A 13,971-nucleotide genomic window follows, 5' to 3' on the forward strand; every position below is an offset into this window, starting at 1 on the left:
TTTTAAACGAAAACATTTTCCCCGCCGAAATGAAAAGTAAACGGCTTTTTATGCAAAAAAAAAACGAGTCTTAATTAGAAAAAGAAGAAATTATGATTTATTGGTGTATTAACACCATTACCAGGGTAATGTAGCTTTTGCCTTAAATTTGGCTCGAAAATAATTGGTCAGGGCAACAACACTTTTCGTTTCCCGCCAAATTTAATTCAATTATGCTACAATAAATTTTTTTTTTTTAACCTGTTGTTCACAGTTTGTTAGACATGTTAAATACACAGGTGTTGCACATAAGATGTCTTGATCTTCTTATATCGCGCACTTTCTACCGTTTTGTTTCAAAGCAACAATTGAAAAAATAAAGGTAATTTTTATCACGCTGTACATTTACGAAGCAACCAGGTCAGCTGCTTTTGTTTGCCAGAATCGATGATAAATATCGATCACAAAAATATGCGAAAACTGGAGCACCATAAAACCAAAATGAAACGAGACTGCCTGAATATGAACATTTATAACAAAGGATACTTCAGTTATTCTTTCTTAGTATTGTTTCAACTTTTTTTTGTACTAAATAATACCAAAGACTATAAAATACGAAGATATTGCATAAGGAACAAATTCCATTTCGATTTTCGTTCGACGCTTCGAAGTAACGATGCGCGGGATAATGGTACTTCTATTCTCTGTTAAGTTATGCTTCGCCTCTGACCGCTGTCGCTGCCATCTACTCGGGCTCCGATGCTCAGCTCGTGTGGGTCAAAAAATTGTATAGCAACAACTAAACAGTTTTTGGCGACGCATAACGTACATTGAGACTCGAGACCCTGCTGATCGCAATATTGCAAAAACGACTACATTGCTTGGGCAATTGATGCTAGACTTGAGCTTTTTTATAATGTTTTTATACCCGATACTCAAAATGAGTCCGTCCGTCCGTCTGTCTGCTCAAAGACTATAAGAGCTAGAGCAACGACGTTTTATAATCGGACTTCTGTGATATGTCACTGCTACGCCCACTTCCGCCCCCACAAAGGACGAAAATCTGTTGCATCCACAATATTGAAGATTTGAGAAAACTAAAAACGCAGAATCATAGATAATGACCATATCTATCTGGATCAATCAAATCAATTTGCAGTGGCTACGCAGCGCCCGACGTCACGCTCAAACTGATTTTCTGTCTCTCTCGCACGCACTCTGTCGTGTCGTTTAATATTAGCGTTGCCTGCCGGAGGAGAGCCATACTGACTAAGTATCGGGTATAAATGTAGAGTTGCGTTCTCCGCAGCAACTCACAACGTTCCCCCTCGTTAATTTTTATTTTTGTTGTTGTTGTTGGTGTGCTTTCAAATTCAAAAATCTGCTGGTTTTGTCAAATTGTATCCTATTGAGCAAGCTCATAAGGAATTCCTCTTTAAAATAACTGCTAACCAAACAGCAGTCCCGGGTTTTCATGAGTTTTAATGCCAATGATGATTGCAATGATGGCTCAACAAGAAGTGAAGAAGTGAGCCTAGCACGAGATCGAGCAACCCAGAAAAATATATGAGTAAGTCTGATCTCAAGCAATAATGTGCTGAATCATGCCCCAGCAATGTATTTGTTTTTGCAATCTTGACACCTGGAAGGGTCTCAAGTGTCGATCTGCGTTGTGCGCCGGCACAGACTGTGTATTTAGTGCTAGACAATTTTGGGACCCAGACGAGCTGAGCATCCGAGCCCGATTAGGTAGGCAGCTGGCCGCGGTCAGAGACGAAGGATAGTCTAAAAGAGCACTGAAACCCCGCGCACGCCCTCTTTCTAAAAATTCTAATAATGAAACTCAGATACAAAATTAGGAAAGAAGAGAAATTAAGAGTTCGTTAAATTTAGGTTATTTTAAATAATGCATGCTTAAGGGATAGTTAATGGGATAAGGTAAGACAGAGGAAGTTATAGTTGCGGCATATCATTTTAAAAGGTTCATTTTGGGCTTAATTTGACCTACATATGGGTAAGCGGATTGGCCTAAAAGTACGGGTAGGTCTAGATGGAACGGCAAAGTCAATCAGACCCAAGAGGATTTAGAAGTCAACAATTCCGAGAAGGAACTTGTGCACGAACATTACCCCATTACATATTCTGCGATAGTGCAACGACGGCAGGTCAAAAAGATTGTGAAGGTAATGTTTTAATTGTGATCCCCCCTTAATCGTCCAATAGTAGTAATTTGTTAACCCTTTTTAGATTCTATAGTGTTTACATTCAGCTGCCTAGCTTCGTGGTAAAATTCCCAGAACAGCAGCGTACACAAATTCAACTCACCACGTGTTGGTAAGCTGTTTGCGTAAGTAGAAATTTATCTTATATCCGTTCAAGTATGTTTCATACATTTTTATACCCGATACTCAAAATGAGTATATTAGATTTCTGGTGAAAATGGATGTGTGTAACGTCCAGAAGGAAGCGTTTCCGACCCCATGATCAGCATCAATAGCCGAGTCGATTTGAAAAGGACTTACTATAACTTACTATTTCTCATAATAAGGACACTCTAATTGATTTTTAAGAATTTTTTCGATGCCCGGTCGCGGACAAAATAAAAAAATTGTTCAATATGCGTGTCGTATTAAAGTGTTGAATTTTTTAAAAACGGAATTGCTATTTTTATACCCGATACTCAAAGTGAGTATTGGGGTATATTAGATTTGTGGTTAAAATGGATGTGTGCAACGTCCAGAAGGAATCGTTTCCGACCCCATAAAGTATTCTTGATATATATTGTTGATCAGCATCAATAGCCGAGTCGATTGAGCCCTGTCTGTCTGTCCGTCCGTCCGTCTGTTCGGCCCGTTTTAGCGCCTAGTGCTCAAAGACTATAGGAGCTAGAGCAACGACATTTTATATCCATACTTCTGTGATGTCACTGCTAGAAGAATATTTCAAACCTTGCCCCCGCCCACTTCCGCCACCACAAAGGACGAAAATGTGTGGCATCCACAATTTTAAAGATACGAGAAAACAACAAACGGAAAATCGTAGAGAATGACCATATCTTTTAGACTGCAGAATCTGAATTAGATCGTGTTATTATTATAGCCAGCATCAAGAAAACAATTTCATTTTTTCTCGCCCTGTCTCTCTCTAACACACACGTAGCATAGCCGGCTTTGCTTAGCGTAAAACATTAGCGCCTAGATCTCAGAGACTATAAAAGCTAGAACAACCAAATTTGGTATCCACACTCCTGATATCGGACGTTGACTAGTTTGTTTCAAAATTTCGCCATACCCCCTTCCGCACCCGCAAAGGACGAAAATCTGGGGATATTCACAAATCTCAGAGACTATTAACGCTAGAGTAACCAAATTTTGTATCCGCGCTCCTGTTAGATCTCACTTTAAAATGTATATCTCACAATTTCGCCCCACCCACATCCGCCCCCACAAAGGACGAAAATCTGTTGCATCCACAATATGGCACTATATACGCACAATCATAGAGAATGACCATATCTATCCAGTTGCTGAATCTGGATCAGATAGGATAATTTTTATAGCCAAAAGGAGCAAATCTATTTGCAATGGCTACGCAGCGCCCGACGTCACGCTCAAACTGATTTTCTGTCTCTCTCGTACGCACCCTTTGTCGTGTCGTTTAATATTAGCGGCTTCTACCGGAGGAGAGCCACACTGACTAAGTATCGGGTATAAATGTAGAGTTGCGGTCTCCGCAGCAACTCACAATGTTCCCCCTCGTTTCTGTTTTAATTTATGCTAAATTGAATAGAGATTTGAGGAAAATTCAAATTCACCGTTTTCTTTGGCATGTGCCGGAAATATTAGTGCCTGAAGTGTACATTTTAGTGCGTCGTATTTAAGTGTCTGGGAGTGTACATCTAATCATCTTGGACGAAACGCATATGTATATATGTAGCTGCAATTACTATCACCCTTTCCTCCTTCTCGTTTTCGTTGTCTAAAATATATACTTGGAGATTGGCCAAGCACCCGCATACCAATATACGCAGCTGCAGCGATGAATTTTCGTTTCGCTTTCGCAGCTGCAGCGATAAATTTTTGTTTCGCTTTCAATCCTCACCGTTGCTTATCGCTGTTCTTTCCTTTGGAGCGGTTGAAACCAAACACTAAGTGAAGCGCTACCGTGTATTCGTCGGGTAAATTCTTTTGTTGTCAGTAGGATCAAACTAATAATTGAAGCAAAATCGTGGTTCGTCAGTTAATACTAAATTCGTTATTTAATCGTCGACCATTTTTTTAATCGCAAACCATTGTACACGTATACAAACACACATACATACTTCAGAGCTGCAGAGGTGAATTTCGTTTTCGCTTGTCATACATATGTATGTACTTACATGCCATACATTTGTCGGATATATTGTTTCCTTAATCTCGTTTGGGTAAAACTACGCACTAGGTACGTAAGAGCTTAAACTAAGCGACTCTATACCCTAAATTTGTCGGGTATATTGATTATTGGCTTTGTTTGGGACAACTACCTATTCTTCCATTGAGTGCCACGGCATTTAATACGATCATTATAAACGACCTTTCGTTGTCAGTGGCTTATATTAAGAATCAATATGACCTTAAAAGCCAATAACGATCTCGTCCTTGAAGAGCTGAAGAGAAAACGCAGCTGCCGTGGCAATTGCATTCGTCGATTAGCGAACCGTTTAGAAGCTGGGCATATTCCGCTGGTGTTGACGGAGCTCGAGTGCAGACACGGCAAGCAAACTTTAGGAGGAATTCGAAGAAATAGATATTGACGATGAATTTTGAGCCGTGTTGGAAGAAGTCTAAATTGTAACAAGGGCAAAGACAGCTGATGATAGAAAACATGCAGTATCAGCTTATGGTGACCCAAGTCGTGCTCGACATCCGAAGTTAGCACTGCCGGTTCAGCGGAAATTTTTCAAACTTTAAAAACTTCATAAATTTATTTGAGCCAGAGTCTCATAATGACGAAAGCATTCCAATCATCCAAAAGTTCGACCATTTGCTTTCGTGTCTCTCTGGTGAAGCGTCGGGTAATGCTAGGGCGTTCCAAGTAACCGAGAGCAACTATGAGATAGCCATGGCTAGCTTAAAACGGATCTACGATAACGATTGTCTGATCTTCGAAAATCACGTTTCTGCCCTATTTAATTCCCAAAATGAGCAATCAGCATCGTCCTTAAGGAACATAATAGATCCTGCCTCATTCATATATGGTTCATGGTTGTCGATAGGCGATGATAAAAAGATCTCGAATGCGATTATTATTCATCTCGTCTTGAGTAGGATCGAACCAGTGACCAATCAAAAATGGGAATCTCGATTATTAGAAGCTGCCACTTTGGACTGACTACGAATTGATGTTTAATCGCAGACATCAACATCTTTCGGCCAAAGACTCGGCAAAAGCAAAGCAGGAGCATAAAACTGTGCCAAGCAAGCCTCATAATCGGAGCTCACAAGCGTGTTGTACTGCGAATGCCAAAAACAATCAATGCAGCTACTGCATTTCGAGAGACCATTTTTTAACCGATTGCAGGCCATTTGATCGGCTGGCAGTAACACAAAAGTTCGAATTCGCAAGAAAAAAAAAAAAAAATCCCTATGCATCAACTGTCTGCAACAAGGCCACTCTGTAGTTCGATGAAAAGCTAAGAAGTGTCGAGTGTGTGGCTGCCCTCACCATACCTTATTGCATAGGTATACAGTGGCGAATAAAAGTCTAGCGGTGTCATCACCTCCAGAGAATTCTTCTCCTCCTCCCAGTCAGAATCAACCTTCCACTTCGTATGCTCTCCATGCGACAGCTATGGATAGAGTTATTTTGAGAGTGAAGTCGCGATTACTGGTAGTGAATTTTCGATCGATTTCTGGATTTTAAGGTCCATTTCGGGGTATCACTCTGATCAAACACTTAACGTGAGTGACTGGAAAATCCCGAAGAACTTACCGCTTGTAGACCCATATTTCTTCAAGCCACAGAAGATAGATATGTTAATAGGTGCAGAAATATTTTTCGAAGTTTTATCTGGTGGCCAAATTAGACAAGGTCCGACTATCCAACCCTGCAGAAAACGCTTATCGTCTGGGTTGTGTCGGGCAGATACACTCCAAAGGTGACTGTCACCCAAGAAGCGAGGAATTGTTTGAGCTGTCGAGAAGAGTCAGTGATACACATCGACAACACACTACAAAAGTTTTGGTCACTGGAAGAATTGCCGTCTTCAAAAAAGTCTATCTCCTGAACACATGTTATGTGAAGAGCATTATAAAAGGACTACTCAGGTCATGCCTTCAGGTCGGTTTGAAGTAAAACTGCCGTTCAAATCAGATGCCAGTATCTTAGGAAACTCTTTTGAAGTGGCTAAAGGGCGGTTTTTGTCGCTTGAAAAAAAGATTGTATAGTGACCCCGAGTTACAGAAAATGTACTCTCATTCCATATAGCTGCTGAAGTTATTGAGTCCGACTTCTATGTCGATGACATGTTGACTGGTGCTGGTTGCGTACAGGAGTTAAAGACAATTAAGTCTGATGTGGCTCAGGTTCAAACCGCTGGGCTTAAATTGGCTAAATGGTTTTCGAACTCACCTGAGGTCACCGCATCCGAGAGCACAGTTAAACCGATAACGATCTCGGACTCAGAGTCAACTAAGGCGTTAGGAATATCGTGGCTGCCACACGAAGACGTCTTTAAGTTCCAAATTGACACTGCAGCTATGGGTCTCCGAGCGACAAAACAGAACATATTATCGGTGACATCAAAGCTGTTTGACCCCCTTGGATTTGTAAGTCCTTTAGTAATTAAGGGAAAGGTCCTACTGCGTTAGCTTAAGCTTAACAGGCTAGATTAGGATAAGTCAATTCCAATGAACTTGGAAACAGCATGGAACTTACTAAAAGAATCCTTGGGTCAGTTGGAGAAGATTACCATACCTCGATTTCTGCATACTGATCCCGTGTCACCAATTCAAGTACATGCCTTTGCCGTCGCATGCATGAAAGCTTATGGAGCCTGCGTCTATATCCGTAGAAAGACTGCAGAAGGTTTCGAGGTCTCCTTGTTGACTGCAAAGTCGAAAGTAGCGCCGCTCAAGACGAAAACGCTCACAAGGCCTGATTTATATGCCGCTTACCTTCTCACACATCTTTGTCACCGACTTAAAGCGCTGCTCAAGGTTCCAATCGAAAAAATGATATACTGGTCCGATTCGGAAGTTACCCTTCATTGGATCCAATCCCACCCTTCGTCGTTATCAACATTCGTTGCGAACCGAGTAGTGGAGATTCAAGATTGGTCAAGTGACGCTACGTGACGGCATTTGCTAATAAAACAGAACCCAGCAGACATAGTTTCGAAAGTTTGTGACGTAGAAGAAATCGGGCAGTCGATCTGGAGTCTGAAATAACGAAGAATAGATCTGACCCAGAAATCCGCACTTCGAGCTTTTCGAAGAAAAGCTGCAGATGGAAACCGGGAAGAAATCGGTCGGACTGACCGTGGCGGCTAAATCAAATTCTTGAGTAGATGTAATTGAGGGATATTCGTCACACCTTAAACTGCTAAGTGTTCGTTTTTGTGTACTTGAGCAGGCTACTGCGTTAAGTGAAAACTCTGATTACATTATGCAAAAGCATTTTGCATAGTGCTATTTGAAGATTTTTTGTAGTATCTCATATGTCTAATAGATGAAATATACAGTATACACATATATACAGTGGCGAGCATGCCATGTTGATCACTTTTCAGTTCAAAAGCTTGTAAAATCTTCAAAATCTATCTTTGGGATTTTTTTTTTATATATTCTTTAAATTTACTGAAATGAAACAAAACAATAATTGCAATTAATAGAGATCGGAAACAATCCAAAAATTAGATGGTTTGGAAAACAGGTTTTCTTTAGAACTTTCTATGCAACAGGCAAGTTTTAATTTAAATATTGATAGATAGTTTACATAGTGTTGCGTGACCTTCCATCCATGGCGGCGATTATTAGTTATTGATCTTAATTATGAAGTCTAGTGTAAGTTAGGCTAGGGCAAAGCGGGAGCGCAATAAAAGCTCGCTCTCTCCCTCTTGGCGAATTCGCCCCGCTTAGCCACCGTAGGTTAGCTAGAGTAAGAGATTTTGAATTGTGAAGGAAATAGAGTTGTTCGCTAACATTGAAATAGATCGAGCGTATCCATTTTCGCCCCGCCGAATAAATAATTAAATTACAGCCACCCAAAGTTTTCGGTTAATTCATTAGAAAAACTCTTCCTTTGTGAGGATCAGTATGGATCAGTATGGAGCCTCACATTTATGGACCATTTCATTTATAATTAGTATAAGGCATATAATAATAAGTCGATCTAAGCCGCAGTATCTCGCAGTAAAGCAAATCTTTAGTATCCGACATTGAAGTCGCAATTATAATACTTGTAATAGCCGAATAAGCTAGTTTTTATTTTGCATAGACATAGAAAAAAACCCGCCAAAACGAACACACGCAAACGAAGCCCACGAAAAGGGAGAGAGAACGGCGCTCGGCCAGCCACACTGTGAGATCCGCCGCGAACTAAAGCGACTGTTGACCCGAAAACCGAACACTGAGCGCAGGCATGGTATCGAACGGCTGTGTCGAGAGCAGAGAGTCGAATTCGAGGAGCCAGAGAGTACGGTCAGTGCCGCGGAAAGTGTAGTATAGGACATAGGATTGCCACGTGTCTCGGAAATATGGATAGCCAAATACGGGCCAGGAGAAGGCCACAAGAGTCGCGCCGCAGGGACCAGGAATCTCGAAAGCCAAATGGGAAACCTTGTGGAGCATCGACGCCGGACCAGCGGGTGAGCTGGCCGATGGCCAGGATAGTGAAGAGTTGGTGGGAGTGCGGTAATAATCAAAAATAATAAAACCTCGATTATCTAAGCCACTATTCTCTCTCTTCGCCTCTAAACTGGAGCCCCGACTGTTGGCCGACATCTCCCTTTCCTCCCCTCCCTCCAATTCCTCCCCAGCCCTCACGCCACCCCGGTCTAATTCTGGCAACAGGGGTTTTAACCAGCTGGGTCCCCTTCCATGGTCAGTGGTCCGCCTCAGCTTTGGCAACAGCGGTTTTACCCTGCTGGAGTCGGGACGTGCGGCGTCTCTGGTGGTGACTCGGCGATCTCTACGCTAACGACCCACCCCTCCAGTCTCAGCGGTCTCAACAACCTAAATATAATTTGTAGGTGAACCTGGCGGACTGAGACTAGCCCCAGCCCAAGATCACTACTTTAAACCTTGTATTATGATATGGGATGCAATTAAAATATAAAATTAAATCGCTTTTAATAGTTCAGCGTATGGTCAATAAAAAAAGCATGAACAGATTATTCTCACTAGAGTTGTGCCTAGAATCGAATCCGTTACCGAGAGAGATGTACATACCTTCCGCAAGTGATTTTTTGACCTTGTGTTATTTTAACATCATCCGAGAAGTTCGTGACCACTCAGAATCACTCCAATTTGATTTTTTTTACAACCAATTTAAACTTTTTTTTTCTATTCGAAAATCGGGAAGTGGCTTTTTGGCAGGTGTCCTTTGCCATTAGGACCACCTTCTTTGACCGACGTTGAATAGTTTGAGAGGAAATATGCTATCTCAACAGATCCTGAGGTTTGTTTTATAATAACACGAACTTCAGAGTGCGGCTTTTTTTGTCGGTGTATGTTACATACATACATATGTATGTATGCTAATTTGATTTGCAATTTAATCGATTGCATCGATAACAAATAAATATGAGCTGTGTGAGAATTTATGCTCCCTATATTTTAGAAAAGGACTGAGCAAAGAATGGACATCGAGCGGATTGACGAATATGAAAGTGTGGCAACGAATTCAAGTGCAATATTGTCGGCAGGCTTCGGGTCAAACATATGTTATTTTTAGAGGTTAAAATTTCTTGTCACATAATCCCAATCAAAACTATTGTTTTTTACGTTCAGATTTTCAAAAATGTTAAAAAACATCGTTTTAAAAAAAACAATTTCCAACTTGATAAGTAATACGTTTATACTATGTGCAGACGTCTATAATATAACATCTTGTTTTATACACGAGAAAACGAAAAAAATCATGATTTTTCTGCGAAATACTATTAGAACATAATTTTGTTTGATTTTAAAATCACATACATAATTGTATTAATAGGCTTGAATTTATACATCTTTCATTTAAATCAGCGATCGGCAAGGACGTATCTCACAATACACGTGTAAAACAGTGGTTGGAACAAATGCAATGTTCCGTTTGGTTTGCTGTCTTCGCACGCAAACGCAACGCAAAACATGTCAATGTGGAGTGTTGATCACTAATTTGAATCAAAGCATTAACACTACAGCTATACCATTTTATATGGCGATTCTCAATGAAATAAATCCATTCAACCAGGCAATTTTGCGTAATCAAACAAAACGTTCCGTTTTCGTTTTTACAAATTTTTGTCACATTTTCTCATGTACTATTAAAGCACAATTTAGTGCTATTAAGCGCCCAATTTAGTGTAGTGCACGCACAAAATCTTTTGTGATTTCACTAACCATACAGTATATACAGTATATATATGTAGATGTGCCAGTTCATACACCTAACATATCGCACAGCGAACACTCCGAATAAGAGCCCAGGGTCTTCGGCTCTGGCGTTCGGCTACCACCCCGTCATCATGAGAAAGCCAGCTAGCCCAGCAACGCAACAGCAATAGACAGAGTGAAGGCTTTTGCGAAGAACCTGGAAGAAAGATTCACATCATTCCGGTCGACATCTAGTAGAGAGCAAAGATGATCACTGAGCGAGTGAATGAGACCCACCAAATGGAGCTCTCTGTGGCGCCAATCACTTTACAAGAAATCTCGGAGGACATAAAGAAACTCAAGTCCAAGACGGCCCCTGGCGACGGCAGGATTAACAATATTGTGGCAAAGGCGCTACCAAATAGACCGATTCTATATCTGTCGTCGCTGGTCAAAACAGCCATGCCAAACTACCAATTTGGGTTCAGGCTCAAGCACAGCACACCCGAACAACTGCACAGGATAGTGGAACATATACTAGACAGCTTTCAAAGCAAGCAGTACACTGTGGCTGCTTACCTGGATATTTTTCTTTGATATCTTCTTTAATTTTCTTTGTATATTTTGTGGACTATACTGCAACAAACCACAAGTTGTCACAACAGACATTTTTAAAGATATGGTTCAGGCTCAGCATAATTCGGAATAGTTACACAAGTTTACGAATTCGGGTCAATTTTTGGACCGCAGCAGATGAGAACGATTCTTACCGTTACCGGATCTTCAATCCGTTTGTCAAGATTGGTTTTAGTTTTCGAGTTCGCGGATGGTGGCAGTACTTCGCTCTTATAACAGATGTCAGCTGACCGCGTTGCATCGAACATCTTTAATTTTGCTTCGGAACGTGTGAAAATGCCGAGAAAACATTGCACAGTCGATTCAAAGTGTTTTTGTTACGTAACTACAAATCAACGGATTACAAACAAGTAATTGACAATTTTTTGAAGAATTACCACAAGATTGGAGCTCGAATGTCTCTCAAGATTCATTTTCTGCATTCACATCTTGATTTTTTCCCACAAAACTTGGGCAATACGAGCGACGAGCAAGAAGAGCGGCTACATCAAGATATAGCGAAAAGCGATACCAAGGATTTTGGAACGAAGGCATGATGGGCGAATGAATTTATTGAATATTTCGAAAACTAGAACTAGAATTTAAAAAATCGGGCTACTAATTTTGATTCAACCTTCGAATCTACCTTATAAACAGCTTTCGATTGCTCAGGTCAAAAACCGTGTAAACTTGTGTTATTTGCCATATTTATATTTAAAGTTGAAATGATTTTGTCTGTCTTTAAAGAATCAGACTCAAAAAAATATATTTGTTTATACTTTTGAATAAAAAAAAAAAATAAAAAAATATATATATATTTTAAATATTTAGAAATAAACAAAATTTCAAATTATATCTTTATTATTTTAGACGACCACGGCTTTCAAAATCGCGATGCCCATTCCAAGGATGTCAAACATGTGCTAACTAAAAATATGAAGAATATAGTTGAATATAATCGACCATATCTATCCACTGAATGAGAACAAAAAATCCAACTGGGGCTCAAAGAAGACTTAGTTACTACTTCATTACATCGAAAAGTATAGGAACTTGGGAAGGAAATGGTTTAAAAAAGGAGGAAAAATATAATATATGGCATTATCATTTACTTTTGCGGATTACGTTTTCAGTCAAAACGTTTCGCTTTCGATTTAAGGTTCTCCAGTTTTCACATATTTTTGCTGTTTGCACCAAAACGAAAATTGTTGTTGCCCTGTCCAATTTTTTCCGAGCCAAATTTGAGGTTGTGTTGAAATAAAATTATTTATAAAGAAAGCAAAAGTTAAATTATCCTGATACTGGTGTCAAGTTTATGTTAATGCATCAATAAGTCATTTTTTTTTTTTTGCTTTTTCAATTAAGGTTCGTTTTGTTGTATAAAAAGTCGTTTACTTTTCGTTTTGAAAACGAATAAATCTTGCAGAATGTAAAGACGGGAGACCCAATTTATGTGTATTCAAAAGTAAGTCGGAAAAATTTTGTGAATGTGAAAAACGGAGCCTGGCTGAAAGTACAGCTATACGTTTGTGTGGGTAAAAATCAAATCCTTGAAATTAAATGAAAAAAGAAGGGAGAAAGTTAGCGATGTGCTCTCTTTGAGTACATACCGGCAAGGAAAACTTATCTTTAACTGATAAGCCAGAGTGGAGGAAAGAAAAAGAGCACAAGGCAAGAAATTAAACAATTGGGAACTTATTTTTTGAGTTCTGACTATTATCTGATCTGATCAAATCCGGCTATTAAATGATTTACACGAATTTAATTAAACCCTGCATCTTTGAATACCCATTTGCATTTTCCAATTTCGAATAATTTTTTAAATTTTTAATGTGGTTATTTCTTTGAAAAAGAAACAAGCTCAGAATAATAGTTGAAATAAAATGTTCAGTGTTGGAAGGGCTTTCCAAGATTTTTGGGATACCAGCAATCCGGGTGCAGGATGCATAAATCAAATTTCTTGTACTGTCAACATAGAGTATTTCGCTGTACTTACCAGCCCTCCCAACGCCGAAAAATATTTCCAATATTGAGGCAGACGGTAGCAGTAGCTACTACTTTTTGAAAATTAAGTTCTAAGTGTGAAATATTTTGTACTTACCCGAACAAAGGAAAACGATAAGCCCCTTAGCTGCCTATCAGCGTCATTCTCTTCGTGAACTGTTGCCGTTTCATTTTCTTCAAGGGCTTTGCGCGTTCCAGTTTTAATTGTATTCATTTTGAGAACTATGAGATTGAGCGTTTTAAGACCCAGGTTATTTTGTCCCGTATGACGGTGATAATACCTTAAGTGCTGTTCAAACATAAACACAAGAAAAACATTAACAACTGAAATTATAAATAATCATTTAAGACCTAAATAAATAGTGCTGACAATCCCTTAAACCAAAGATCTAGCCATATTCCACTACACAAAAACCTACCGTTAACCATACGTTTAGGAAGATTTGATTACACTATGCAACACCATAGTTACGCTTCGAACTTTGTTCGAAACTTTGTTTTGTTTTCCCGGGTGTTTTTTTAAATATTTTAAAACTGAATTTGAAATTAGTTTTCATAGGCTCTGCTTCTTTTATCACATAACTTAAGTATTTTACATCTGTATGTATTCAATTCTGTAAATTCCCTGCAGTACGGATCTTCGATGACTCAGCTGCTGACACGTCGATGACCATGTCACTAGCCCCGATGACATAGTTGATGACCTGCCATACGCTAAGCTGTTGACATTAACATGGAGAGGTCCAAGGGCATAGTCGATGACATTGTCATCGAGCATTGACGAAAAATCATGCATTAAATAATGTGGATGCAGCGA

The 13,971-nt window shown here is 39.6% G+C and overlaps 1 protein-coding gene across 2 annotated transcripts in view; it reads right to left on the minus strand.

The window, feature by feature from the left end:
- Window positions 1-13,439, minus strand: part of LOC6604462 (rhophilin-2) — a 98,919-nt gene extending 85,480 nt beyond the window's left edge. Inside the window, exon 1 of one of the 2 annotated variants that reach the window (XM_026990198.1) lies at window positions 13,252-13,439. In XM_026990198.1, coding sequence (XP_026845999.1) covers window positions 13,252-13,368 — 117 coding nt within the window. In that variant the 5' untranslated portion in view covers window positions 13,369-13,439. Of the gene's footprint in view, window positions 1-6,933; window positions 7,004-13,251 lie in introns of those variants that run through there. The other variant, XM_026990199.1, reaches the window with a different exon arrangement.
- Between the last annotated feature and the right edge of the window lie 532 nt (window positions 13,440-13,971).

The sequence above is a fragment of the Drosophila persimilis genome, unplaced genomic scaffold (genome assembly GCF_003286085.1).
Source record: "Drosophila persimilis strain 14011-0111.01,24,50 unplaced genomic scaffold, DperRS2 tig00000520-arrow-pilon, whole genome shotgun sequence".
Classification (NCBI taxonomy): Eukaryota; Metazoa; Arthropoda; class Insecta; order Diptera; family Drosophilidae; genus Drosophila; species Drosophila persimilis.